Source organism: Thamnophis elegans, chromosome 14 (genome assembly GCF_009769535.1).
Source record: "Thamnophis elegans isolate rThaEle1 chromosome 14, rThaEle1.pri, whole genome shotgun sequence".
In the NCBI taxonomy this organism is placed as follows: Eukaryota; Metazoa; Chordata; class Lepidosauria; order Squamata; family Colubridae; genus Thamnophis; species Thamnophis elegans.
Window position 1 is genome coordinate 26513110 of NC_045554.1, and position 14518 is coordinate 26527627.

Consider the following 14518-nt stretch of genomic DNA (forward strand, 5'->3'; position numbering starts at 1 on the left):
CTCAACAAGTCACTCTGGGATTCCGAAGAAATTCAGAGAATAACCCTGCAAAGGGAACTCTTGAAGAATTTACACACAAACACACACCAGGAAAGAAATGTGTAATTCTCAAAAGCAAAAAAAGGGGGGATTCCATCAGCTTCTTTAGTTCTTCAATTTCTCTGAAGAAGAACAGGTTATTCTAATACCAAAACTAAAAGCAAACCTAAAACAGGAAAATGAAAAGATGGTCTAGACATTAGCACAACCCAAAGACATTCCTTTGAAGAGATGCAATGTAATGTTTCACTTACTTGCGAGTAAGCCTTGCTGGACTTCAGAGTAAGGACAAACGGGCTGCTTGCCTACTCTCTTCCTCACCATAAGAGCTCACGAGCACTGACTTTTCTCGGCTCTGCCCTTATATATATTATCTCCAAGCCAGCTGATTCCCCTCCTTTCAAGGTCTTGGGATGACTATTCCCTTTGCCACTTGGAGACCTTCTAACGCCTCCGAAGATACTATCTAGTAACAGCAATCCAAGGCAATAAGCCACTGCTTAGAAGCTGGGTTGTATTTGGGGGTATTTGGCTTTCCGAGGTGTAGAAAATTCTTGGTTCTTCCCCTCTTTTGATCTCCTTCTAATTTTTAAAAACTGCTTTGAGAGAGAATCTTCCAGATGTTCCTTTTTAGGCCCTTGAAGAGAATAAGGGCAAGATTTAATACAAGCCCTATCAAAGGGACAGAAATACCCATAGATGAAAATTATACTTTTGTTTTTTTGCAGAATATTGAAATCTATGATGAGTTAGGAAAGAAAGAAGGATATACAGTAGAACTTCTGGTCATGAATGCTTTTGACCACGACCAAATCGGTTTTTTTTGTAAGTGCCAAATTTCCTGATGTTTGCAAACAACAGTGACCCGCGAGTGGCTGCTGCATTAATTTTGGTTAAGTTCGGGTCACCACCAAATTGGGTCGCGATCAAAGTTATGGAACGAATTATGGTTGCAAGCAGAGGTTCTACTGTACCAGAAAATTAGATGAGACATGAGTGATTGAAAGTTGCAATTATATGGCTAACATTCAAGTTTTAAACATTTCTCCCTCTGAAGGATCACGGGTGAGAAAAGAAACAGAATGTTAAAATGTTAAAAAATGATGATTGCTGCAAGTTATGTTTATGATACAATGGGAAGTCCCATCACTGGCGTTTAGCCTGGATGACAGATTTAGAAAGTAGACGCAAAGGGAAGCAAAAGTGAGAATTTATGTACATTTAGTCCTCAACGTACAAATGTTTGTTTAGTGATGGTTCGAAGTTACAATGGCACTGAAAAAGTGGCCTATGACCGTTTTTCACACACCGATGACCGTTGGCATCATCCCCATAGTCACGTGGTCGAAATTCATATGCTTGGCAACTGGCAGTTTTGGATGGTTGCACCATCATGGGGCCATATGATCACATTTTGTGATCTTCTGACAAGCAAAGTCAATGGTAAGCCAGATTCCCCACCATAGGTACCCTCAACGGCCTCAATAGGATTGTGCACCCTCAATAATGCAGCAAGAGTTGGGCTTTAAGTAATAATGTGTGTGTGTATGTTTATTGTTATTTGATGTTTACTCTTCTTCTTGGGGGGGGGGGTGTCGACATGTCAAGACTGACTCGAACTTTCACCTATATTCCGTTTCGCTCACAGCTTGACAAAGAATGGGAGGGGTTGGGGTGGATGGGATTGGAATTCAAGATGGGGGGAATGGCATCCAAATGTTGTCAGTTCCCATGAGACCTTGCTCACCCCCTCAAGGACATCCAGAGCAGATGACACAGCGTGATCAGCTGGTTCCCACAACAAAATGAGCAGAAGTGATTGGTGGATGTAATGGACTCTGGGCTACCTGTAGGGAATTGACTATGATTGCTTTTGCACAGGGAAATCCAGAGCTGGTTTTGCTTCTTCTGTGCCAATGTGGTTTATTTGGTAAAGTTTATACTCTTGGTAAAATAATGTCCCAGGAGTAGCTTTTTCTGGATTCGCCAGCTGGACAGTTGACACTTAGCAACCGTGTTACTAATTTAACTGCAGTGATTCATTTAACAACTGTAGCAGGAATGGGCATAAAACAGGGCAATAGCAATGACATACTGCTTCACAGAGCTTTGCAGTCCTCTCTAAGACAAAGTCAGCATATTGGCCCCAACATTCTGGGTCCACATTTTACTGACCTTGGAAGGATGGAAGGCTGAGTCAACCTTGAGCTGGTCAGGACCGAACTCCTGGCGGTGGGAATGCAAAGTTAGCCTGCAATACTGCATTCTAACCACTACAACACCAGGACTCCTAGGGCAAACTTACTTAACAACTGTATTGCTTAGCAACAGAAATTTAGGGCTCCGTTGTGGCCATAAGTCAAGCATTACAGGTACATTGACAAATCCATTTGAGTCCATGCTGGTGTTTCCTTTATTCGTGGCTACACAAAGTGTTTTATTTTGGAGCAGTAGTATGGCCTGCCAATGCAGATCGTCCTGGACACTGCAACCGTCATAAATATGAATCAGATGCCAAGCACCCAAATTTTGACCACATGGCCCTGGAGGTGCCGCAACAGTCATAAGTATGAAAAAATGATCTGATGTCCCTTTTCTTCAGCGTCATTGTAACCACAAACAGTCACTAAATGAATGGTTGTAAGTCAAGAACTATCTGCAATCTGATGACCATTTGCGGCCTACCCAGTGGGCTTCTGATAAGCAAAATCAGTGGGGGGAAATTTGTTTTAACGACCATGTGTTTTGCTTAACGACTGTGGCAAAAAAAGGTTGTAGAATCAGGTGGGATTCACTTAACAACTACGCTGCTTAGCAATATAATTTCTTGCCACAGTTGTAAGCTGAGGACCACCTATATTGATTTATTTTTGAGGTTTATTTGCCATAACAATTATTTTTCTAATTGATGATAAAAAAAGGGTGAGAAGAGAATCCGAAATTAAAACAAAACAAACAAGTGAGTTTTATTGATCGCTATCGAAAGAGGAAGTGCTGGGCCATTCTTATAGAAATCCTCCAGAAATTTCATTCTGTGTTCCTATTTTTGCTTCTTAATATTCTTGTTTCCCCAGCTGGAGTAACTTTAAACTGAGGCAAAGGAGCAAACTACGACTCCCAGAGGCCTCTGCTTCCGGAAGCTGGTTGCCATGGAGACAGATATCAACAGATCTTGCAGGAAAGAGCAGAGACTTGGAGGTCAGTAGGAGGGAAGGGTGGCCCATCCGTAGTGTCAATTTAGAAAAGGAACAAACACGTTTAAGGTCAAATAAGCAAGGAGGAGCGAAGGGCAAAACTGCTAGTGCAATTCACATGTTTTTAACCATCATTGCTTTGTTAGACGCAGGCATGGAAGCATTGACATACTTTCAACTTTTCCAAAGTTTAGAAGCTTGGGGGGGGGGGGGGACCCTGCTAGAAATATTGCAATCTTCTCTTTGCACTAATTTATTTTTAAGGGGATTTTTTTGCTACTTGCTGTGTTTTAAGCCCAGACTTCTCTTTTGCTTTGAAGATAACTCTCACTTTCCATCGTTTTCTCCTGATAGTATTTTTCTCTCTGTGTCATTTAGCTTAGAAAGTCTGTTCTATTTGTTAGCCAAAAACACTGGAAAAGTGGAAGAAAGCTTTGTATTTCAGTTGCTAGAAACCTTCATTTCTCAACCAAAAGAACAGAAAACAAACAAACCGAAAAAATGGGAAGTGGAAATTTTAATTACCGAGCTGAGAATGCCTGCGATCTCAGAAGTTTTAAATCTCTGAAAGGAGATTTAAAAAAAAAAAAAAAAAACTCCTCATTTTCTCTCTCTCTCTCTTTCTCTCTCTTTAGCCCATCATATTATTTCCTTAGCAGGGTTTAATGGAAGAACGTAAGCACAGTGGTGATTACTGATATCTAATCTTAAAATAATGTTCCGGAAGAAACGGTCCATATTTTCTACACAAATAATGTGAAATCAAGGATGTGTTTGAAGGCTGCTGGTCTCTTTCTTTCTATCTTCTCAGAAGAAGAGGGACAGAATCAGGAGGGAGGGAGGGAGGATTGGGGGGAACAGCTTGACCTGTTGGATAGTTGCCAGTGCTTATTTTATATATTTCTGCTTTGCTGTTTACAAACCTCCTTGGAATTCCTTGCTTAAGAAGGACAGGGCGGAAGGCGGGGGATGCCTGGAGATAGAGATAAAGCAAACATATGCACAGTTATTCATCCTGATTTGTACTTAGGAAAAAAAAATATAGCTTCAAGGCTTGTCTACAACCGTTGTTGACAAACGGTGGAGCATTTCCTTCCATGAATGCATCTCAGAAGCTTTTGGGTAGTCAACTCTCATCCCATAGAGCTAAATTTTTCAAACATGTTCATTCGCACAACATGTGAACAAGTGGGTTATGTTAAACCAGGGTGACAGGTCAGGGTTACAGGTCAGGGGTGGGTTCCTGCCGGCATTACTGCCAGTTCGGTGCACAAAAAGTTTGTGCATGCACATTAGCAATGCACAAAAATGTCTGTCCATGCGCACAACATTTGAAAAGGGAGGAAAAAAGTAAATTTTTGCAATGAAGATTGTTCTGCACATGCACAGAATTGAAAATCAAGATAGGGGTGCCGACGATAGAACCAGTTCGGGGTGCGTGTGTGTCCGGCCTAGTTACTACCTACTTGGCCAAACCGGTCCAAACCAGTAGGAACCCACCTTTATTACAGGTTGTCCTCAAGTTACCACCACCACAACTGAGCATAAAATTTCTGTTGCTAAGGGAGACAGTTGTTGAGTGTATTTTGCCCCATTTTACAACCTTACATGCCACCGTTGTAAAGTGAATCACTGCAGTCCTTAAGTTAATCATACAGTTGCTAAGTGAATCTGGCTTTCCCATGGACTTTGCTTGTCCAAAGGTTGCAAGAGCCAATCATGTGGCCCTGGGAACTGCAATAACTATGAACCAGTTGCCAAGCGTGTGAATTTTGATCACATGACCATGGGGATGCTGTAATTGTGAAAAATGATCATTAGTTGCTTTTTTCAGTGCGGTAGTAATTTTGAACAGTCACTATGTCAGCGTTTCAATTATCATCCAGAATTGAATCAGTGTTCAAGGCATAACTTTCATCAAAGTTCCAATTTAATAAGAGAGACATGTTGATACAAACTGTGGAAACCCAAATCTGAAAACTTCTTGGGTTTTACACCCAGCTGAAAGTTCAAAACCTTTTCCCCCACACCCACGAGTCCATCCCATGGTCCAGTCTTCCTCTGCCACACTGGCATTTCCATCCATCTAGTTCTGGTCAGGTGCAGAGGTGTGGAGACAAAAGATGACCTTGGGCTTCTAGAAAGGAATGTTTTATTTTGACAGCAACACTCCTTACTATTCCCCCCTTCCCCATTCCCCACTAATGAAATAGCATAGTAAAATAATAGAAAGTATGGCAGGTCAAGATCCTAAAAGGAATATGCCTTCAGACCTGACAGGCGGCCTCTCCTCAGAAGAAAAAAAACATTTTCTAGAAAGAGAATAACATAAAAGTTAACATAACACAATTAACCACCTCGCCCCCCGCCCCTTTGGCTTATCGGGAACTGTTGTAAGTCAAGGACCACCTGTAGTTAGCCACATTTTAGCCTTGTTTATTGCCCCCCCCCAAAAAAAACAGTCCGGGAGTTAGTTTATGGTGCGATGTGTCCTATGTCTCAGTGTACAGAATAAGAACAATTCAGTAGAAATGGCAGTAGAAGAGACTTCAAACGATGAACAAGAAGATATCATGGAAGAAAGAGAGATTGAAAAAGAAAAACACTTAGATGATTTCACTGGGTTTTATGGTGTCCCACAAAAAGTAGACAAGGGGTCCCCCAAAAAGGAAAAATTAAAACAACAAAGATGGAAATAGTGGGGAACGATTGTAAGAAAACCTGGGGAAAGTTACCAGAACAATAAAATTAAAAGGGAGGAAAAAAAAGTGGGAAGAAAAAATAAAGGAATTACAAAAATAAGGGGAAAAAAGGAGCTAGTTTGAACTGTTGGAAAGAAGAAAATATAAAAGAAGTGAAATTCCTGAGAGACCAAGAGAAAATGGTTAGGAAACGAGGAAGGGAAAGAAAAGGATTTACTAGTCAAAAAAGTGAAATGTGTTAATATTCTTAATGGTATGTGACTAATTATGATGTGAGGGAATTATATTAACATTATTAATTGTGGATAACTAACTAAGTGAAATGCTTACTATATAAAAATTGCTTTTGAGGATATATGCTTATCTACAGTAAAATAGATGGAAATGAAATGATAAATCTGGTTAACTTTGGGGGCAATGATGATACTGTTTATGTATTAAGAAGAAATTAAATTTAAGATGGAGGATATGGAAATGAAATAACAAGGCTGAAATTGGAAATGGAAATATGATGTAAAATGAACTATGTACAGGAGAAGATGTTAAAGGGGAAAGCCCAGGCAACACTTTCTTTATAAAATAATTTATAAAGAAATAAAATAATAAAATATATAAATATAAAATAATAATAAAAAATCAAGGAGACAAGCAACTTAGAACTGAGGAGAAATTTCCTGATAATAAGAACAATTAATCAGTTAATTGAATCTGATTTCCCCATGGACTTCGCTTGTCAGAAGGTCACAAAAGAGGATCACCTGAGCCTGGAACATTGCAACAGTCATAAATTGGAGTCAGTTGCCAAGTGTCTAAATTTTGATCACATGACCACGAGGATGCTTCAGCAGTTGTAAGTGTGAAAAGCGGTCATAAGTCACTCTTTTCAGTGCTGTTGCAAGTTTAAACGGCCACTAAATGAACTGTTTTAAATTGAGGACTACCAGTACATCTATTTTCTGCAGAATAGAATAGAACAGAATAGAGTAGAGTAGAGTAGAATAGAATAGAATAGCAATAAGAGTAGAGTTAGAGTAGAGTAGAATAGAACAGAACGGAAGAGAACAGAACAGAACAGAACAGAATAGCAGTAAGAGTAGAGTAGAATAGAATAGAACAGAACAGAGTAGCAATAAGAGTAGAATAGAATAGAACAGAACAGAGTAGCAATAAGAGTAGAGTAGAATAATAATAGAATAGAATAGCAATAACAATAGCAATAAGAGTAGATTAGAATAAGGATAGGATAGGATTCGATAGGATAGGATAGGATAGAATAGAGCAGGAAGGGACCTTGGAGGACTTCTAGTCCAGCCCCTTCTCAAGCAGGAGATCCTATACCATTTCAGACAAGTGATTGTCCAATCTCTTCTTAAAAACCTTCAGTGATGGAGCACCCACAAGTTCACTGGTTAATTGTCCTCCCTGTTAGGAAGTTTCTCCTTAATTCCAGGTGGCTTCTCTCTTTGCTCTGTTTCCAACCATTGTTTCTTGTCCTGCCCTCCGGTGGTTTGGAGAATAATTTTACCCCCTCTTCTTTGTGGCAGCCCCTCAAATATTGATGCCATACCATCAAATACCAGGCTGTCTCAAGAATTCTGGGAGTTGAAGTCCACAAGTCATAATAGGGCCCTTGTTCCCCACCCATGACATATTGAGGAATATATCCAGAGAATGGGAGACACCTTTTGTCCGGTAGGTCTCATTTTGCTTTCTATGACTTTGTCACCCAGGTTTTTTCAGAGAGCCTGTGCTGTTGCGAGAAGCAAGATGCAGGGCCAAGAGGAAAAATCTGGATCTTCCCCAACGGGAGGCGAGAAAGACTTGCGAAGCTCTTCGAAGCTCACTGAGGAAGTCCAAGATCTGGAAAATCAGCTGTCACGGGTCAAAGTTATTATTCCTAAAGCTATATGGTAAACAATACCTAACTTACTTTTGGGCCACGAAGTTACTTAGTGCATTGACCCACTTTCTGGGTCAATTTGCACTTGAGTCTCGTAAATGGCCTGGAATTTCACAATGTGAAATTGATGAGCCCATTGTGAAAATGCAGACTGAAATTGATTATCACGTTAGGGAAATCTATGTTGAAATTTATTAACCCATGGTTAAAATCGACACAGAATTTGTGAAAATCTACATTGAAACATATTAGTTTATTGGTGAAAATCCATGTGGTGGGAAATTCCAGACAGAAATTTATTAACATGTTGAAAATATGCTAAATGGTTGATCTTGGTTAACCACCTTGTACAATCATGGATAACTATTCAAATTAAAGATGGGTGCAGTTGCCTCCTGCCTCACTCACCTTTTTAAAACAACTTCAATTAATTAAGTACTGGTAGTCCTTGATTTTCAACCATAAACTGAGCCCAACGTTTCTGATGTTAAGCGAAACATTTGTTAAGTGAATCGGCACCATTTTACGACCTTTCTTGCCACAGTTGTTAAGTGAATCACTGCACTTGTTACATTAATGACACAATTGTTAAGTGAATCTGGCTTACTTATATGTTTAATTCTTTGTCACCTGAACCTCCTCATGGCACAAACACACTATTGGAGACATTTTTTTTTCCTGCCAAATCTTCATTAAAGAAGAAGTAAGAGCTGAGGTGGCGCAGTGGTTAAATGCAGCACTGCAGGCTACTGCTAGATCAGCAGTTCAGCGGTTCAAATCTCACCGGCTCAGGGTTGACTCAGCCTTCCATCCTTCCGAGGTGGGTAAAATGAGGACCCGGATTGTTGTTGGGGGCAATATGCTGACTCTCTGTAAACCGCTTAGAGAAGGCTGAAAGCCCTATGAAGCGGTATATAAGTCTACTGCTATTGCTATATTCATTAGATTTCTTTCCTCTCATCTCCAACCCATCCATCAGGCAGTTTTAATTGCATTGGTGTTAAAATAACACTTCCTGCCTTATTCTAACACACCTGAGGCCAGCATCAAAGTAGATATTGAGTTTCAATTTTACCAAGTTTGAAGCAGCACAGACAAACGATGCATCGCTCCAAATTTTTTGGACGTGCAAAACGATGCCATTCTTCTCAAAATTATGAATGAAAACTTGCACATGTATTCTTCGGTCTTGCTCATGTGCAGCCATGCAACTATGGCAGGCGCATGGCCCTGTAACATCTTCTTTTCCCCCCACAAGTGAGACAGCCTGGGAATTGTGCTAAATTGCTTTTCCCTTTCTTCTGACCTCATTCCTGGCAGGCTCAAGGTGTGTGAAATCTCTGAAGTGTTATCACCTTTTAATTCTGGAAGCCAGGGCTACATGGGAATCAAAGCAAGTGAGGCAGGAGAGCGATGGAAGCCTATCTCATGCCAGCTGTTTTCTGCTGACTCAAGGATGGGTGAAGGTTGTTTAAACACGATAGCAGGGAAAAGCGTTTAGCTGAATTTCTCCGTTCTTATGCTGTAGGAACTTTTTTTAAAAAAAACCCTGTTATAAACTTCAGTGGAATTGCACTGTGATGGAACAGCACATTCAGTGCAGCACCTTGAACTATTCATGCTCAGAGAGAGTTCTCTTTCTAGCTTAAATAAAATGAAACAGATGCCACTTTTATCACGAAGTTATTCCCTGAAAACTCAGCAAATTGCTAGGTATCAGTACAGGTAGTCCTCAACTTATGACCACAATTGAAGCAAAAATTTATGTTGTTAAGGCATTTGTTAACTGCATTTTGCCCCATTTTATGACCTTTCTGGGATGCGGTGGCTCGGTGGCTAAGACACTGAGCTTGTCGATCAGAAAGGTCGGCGGTTCGAATCCCTAGCACTACATAACGGAGTGAGCTCCTGTTACTTGTCCCAGCTTCTGCCAACCTAGCAGTTCAAAAGCATGTAAAAATGCAAGTAGAAAAATAGGGACTGCCAAAAATAATGAACTGCGCGGAAATGGTTAACTTAACTCTCAAACTTTAAGATAAAGAAGAAAAAAAATACTCTACAGTATGGGACAAATGGTATCAGTGGTTAGGAATAACGAATTAAAGTAGAATATTGATAAATGTAAATATTAGGTTATAGGAATTATAAATGTAAAGAGGAAGTTGCAAATGAAAAATGAATGGAAAGTATGTAAGATGCTAAACAAAAGGGGATATACCGATGTCTTAGGAACGGGAAGAATGGATGTTGAACTTGATTTTTATATTTTGTTTTTTAAAAAGCATAATAAAAATTATGTATTAAAAAAAAAGAAAGAAAAACAGGGACTATTTTGGTGGGAAGGGAACAGCGTTCCGTGCACCTTCAGCGTTTAGTCATGCCAGCCGCATGACCACGGAGACGTCTTCGGACAGCACTGGCTCTTCAGCTTTGAAACGGAGATGAGCACCCTCCCTAGAGTTGGGAATGATTAGCACATATGTGCGAGGGGAACCTTTATCTTTTATGACCTTTCTAGTTACAGTTGATAAGTGAATCATTGCAGTTGTTAAGTTGATAGCATAGTTGTTAAGTGAACCTTGCTTCCCCATAGATTTGGCTTGTCAGGAGGTCACAAAAGGTGATCACCTGACCCCGGGACACTTCAACCGTCATAAATACGAGTCAGTTGCCAAGCATCTGAATTTTGATCACATGACCAGAGGGATGCTGGAATAGTTGTAAGTGTGATAAAACAGTCATAAGTCACATTTTCAGTGCCGTTGTAACTTTGAATCATCACTAAACAAACTGTGGTAAGTGGAGAACTACCTGTGTTTCCTTCTTTGTCTTTCCTGCACATAGTGAATTCGATTGGACCAACATTGACACAGCATACTTGCCCGAGTCCTACAAAACCAACACACCCAAGGAGCAGTTGCTTCTGCAGGTGGCTGATAATTTTCATCGGCAGTACGCGCACCTCTGCCCAGACCGTGTGCCTCTCTTCCTTCACCCAATCAACGAATGCAACGTGGAGGTAAGTTGGGCAAAGAGCTCTAGAAAGGAACTTCCAATTGTCATAAAAATCTATAAAGCCTTAGTAAGGCCACACCGAGAGTACTGCATCCTGTTTTGGTCACCACACTATAAAGAGAGATTGAAACTCTAGAAAGAGTGCAGAGAAGAGCAACCAGGATGCAACCAGGGGACTGGAGACTAAAACATATGGTGAATGGTTGCAGGAACTGGGCATGGCTGGTCTAGTGAAGAGAAGGACCAGGGGAGACAGGAGATGCAGCCTTCCAATATTTGAGGGGCTGCCACAGAGAGGAGGGAGACCAAGTTATTTTCCAAGGGACCCAGAGGCCAGACAAGGAATAATGGATGGAAACTGAACAAGGAGAGATTCAACCTGGAAATAAGGAGGGATTTCCTGGCAGTGAGAACAATCAGCCCATGGAATACAAGTTGCCTTCAGAGGTTGTGGGAGCTTCATCACTGGAAGCTTTCAAGAAGAAACTGGTCTGCTATCGGTCAGAAATGGTGTATGGTCTGCTTATGCGAGGGATTGGACTAGATGACCTACAAAGCCCCTTCCAACTCTGTTAATCAATGTATTAAATCTGGAAGCGGCAGTTTGATGAATAGGCTGAGAATGGTCTGCTAGAAATGATTATAATAGAGTAACACAGACCATCTGGCATTCTGGACAAATGCTTGTCCGACCTCTTGTTAAAAACCTCCAGTGTTGGAGCAGAACTTCTAATCCACTAAATATTTTTTTTCCTCACTGTTAGGAAATTTCTCCTTAGTTCTAGGTTGTGTCTTTCCTTGATGTCTGTGGAGATTCTCGGCCATCCAGTTTATTGTTGCCTCAAAGGTGGGTTTTTTTGTCTTCGAATGGCACCTGGACTGTTTTATTTCTTGAGAAGGAAGAAGGAAACATTTTGCTTCTCATCCAAGAAGCTTCATCAGTTCTGCTAGTGGGGGGATGGAAGGAGAGGTTCTGATAGGATGGTGTGTGTGTGAGAGACAGAGACGGAAGGAGAAATGGAAGGATTGTATTTCTTTGCACTCATCCGGTCATTAGCACTCTCCCTGAGAGCTCTTGAAGTCACTTGGGGGTTTACCTGTGCCCTTGGGGTCACCTGAATTAGAGTGCAATTGCTTGTGGAATCTTCTTGGAACTGCTGCTTCTTCTAACTTCTTCAGCACCTATTATTCCATCGCCCTGCTATGAGAACTAATAAAGCTTCTTGGATGAGAAGCAAAATGTTTTCATCATAGAATAGAATAGAATAAAGTAAACTAGAGTAGAGTAGAATGGAATGGAGTAGAGTAGAGTAGAGTAGAGTAGAGTGGAGTGGAGTGGAGTGGAGCGGAGCGGAGCGGAGTGGAGTGGAGTGGAGTGGAGTGGAATGGAGTAGAGAGTAGAGTAGAGTAGAGTAGAGTAGAGTAGAGTATAATAGAGTAGAGTAGAGTAGAGTATAATAGAGTAGAGTAGAGTAGAGTAAAGTAGAATGGAGTAGAGTATAATAAAGTAGAGTCGCGTAGAAGAGAAGAGAAGAGAATAGAGAATAGCATAGCATAGCATTGTCCAATCTCTTCTTTAAAACTTCCAGTATTTTCTTCCTTAAGGAAAAAAAATCTGTCCAGTTGCCTTTTGAAGAAAGAAAAAACAGCACAGTTGAGTTGATGTTTCCATCTGTTATTTCATGGCCTGCCTTCAGGTGTTTTGGAGAACAAGTTGACCTCCCCCTCTGTGGCAGCCCCTCAAATATTGGAAGATTGCTATCATGTCACCCTAGTGTTACACTTGTGTGAAATCTCAGAGTAATTTCCAAGGAAAAGAAATGGCTATTCAACGGGTCGATGATGGCCAATTTTCCCTCTTTTGGCCAAAGCAGAAATCGCATCTTACTTTTCTGTCCATAATTTGTCCTTATCACTTGTTTTCTTAGCGACCAATTCGTGGTGTCACCAGAATTGTATCTGGAAAGTATGGGAGGCACGCCCATTTTGAAGGAAACCACTCTTCAATACCACAATTTAGCTATTTTCAAAGCTGTTACTTCCCCATCTCTCTGTGACATCCTTTTCTTTCTTTTTTCTTTTTGCTTCTTGATCAGCTTTTAACAAAATAGAGGGAAACAAACTTCCACGGCCCCCTTGTTAGAAATGCAGAGGATTTTTAATGTAGCAAATCCAAGAACGGGAATTCTCAAAGGTGGTTTTCCCAGGAAATTTTTCCAGAAAATTAGTGTGTTTATAATAAATACCACAATCTTTTGCTGCTTGTCCTCCACATCCTCATTTGTAAAGTTCTCCTCGATGTTGTTGTTTTTAAAAGTGGAACGTTATTTTATCTCTGAAAGGACAACTTTTATATTGGTTTATCTGTTGGCAAAGTGGGTGACCTCCCAGCTGCAAAATTATAATGGTGTAAAAGTTGCCCTTTGGCATTATCTGATCAGGATAAGCAGGCAATCTGTACATTCCTTCCTGGGATGAATGTCTGCATGTCATTTGCAAAATCTGCTCATCCTTTTTGTCTGGAGCGAGCAAAGAGCAAACAGCAGCTGGCCAACCTCTTTTTAAAAATATAACTTTTACATATTGTGAGTTGTTTTTTTAAAAATAAGCTCAATTATTTTGCAGAGTATCTAGAGTGTTATACTGACCTATAAAAACAGGAGATTTCCCTCTGAATTTGCTTATCTAGACACTTACAGGAAATTAACAAGTTGAAAAAGAATTTTAAACATCATTTTTTTTAAAATGCCAAAGCACGTGACCAGATTGTGAGATGATAAATGGTTAGAACAACCCATTTCGAAAAACCAAAGATTAACAAACAACCTATTAATTTTACCAAACCTTTTTGTTCAGGGTTTGGTTGATATTTTGGAAGCATTTATTTTTTTAGCCATGAAAATAGCCATTGTGTCACATCTGAGAATGTTTTGTTTATACGTTTTGATGCATAATATGGAAATGCTAGCTAGAGCTTGGCAACATTTTTAAAAAATGTTCTTCATCACACCTTTGTTATTTTTATAGGCGCAAACACACACAATGCTCCTTCTTCCTCTGATTTTCCCCACAGCCACAACCCTGTGAGGTGGATTGGTCTGAGGGAGAAGGACTTGGCTTAAAGTCACCCATCTGGATTTCGTGCTTAAGGTGGGACTAGAAATCCCAATCTAGTAATTGGTTCATAGTCACCTAGCTGGCTTTCATGCCTAAGAAAGAACTAGAAATCACCATCTCCTGGTGATTGGCCCAAAGTCACCCAGCCAGCTTTCATGGCTAAGGCGGACTAGAACTCACCGTGTCCTGGTGATTGGGTCAAAATCCCCAAGCTGGCTTTCGCACCTAAGGATGTTCTAGAACTCACAATCCCTTGATTTCTAGCCTTCCCCTCTAGACCAAATTGGCTTTCTGAGTTCAAATCTCAACCCCGTTGACATGGGATTATATTTCTGATGATCTTAGAGTCCTGATTGGTTGATTTACATTTGTTTTCTTTGTAAAAGTAACCCAATGGCTTTTTTGGTTGCAGAAATTTGTTAGCACAACAGTCAGGCCAACTCTGCTCCCTTACTCAGAATTATACAACTGGGATAGTGCTGCCCGTTTTGTGTCTGATTATCTCAACATGGAGCCTCTTCCTTCCCCACTAGCACCGGTAAGAAGTAGGA

The 14518-nt window shown here is 40.5% G+C and overlaps 1 protein-coding gene across 1 annotated transcript in view; it reads left to right on the top strand.

Moving 5' to 3' along the window:
- The first annotated feature begins 5764 nt into the window (after positions 1–5764).
- The window catches only part of DRC7 (dynein regulatory complex subunit 7), a 44331-nt gene continuing 35577 nt past the window's right edge, over positions 5765–14518 (top strand). The window contains exons 1-4 of the mRNA XM_032231090.1: positions 5765–5878; positions 7676–7845; positions 10680–10854; positions 14380–14505. Coding sequence (XP_032086981.1) covers positions 5765–5878; positions 7676–7845; positions 10680–10854; positions 14380–14505 — 585 coding nt within the window. The remainder of the gene's footprint in view (positions 5879–7675; positions 7846–10679; positions 10855–14379; positions 14506–14518) is intronic.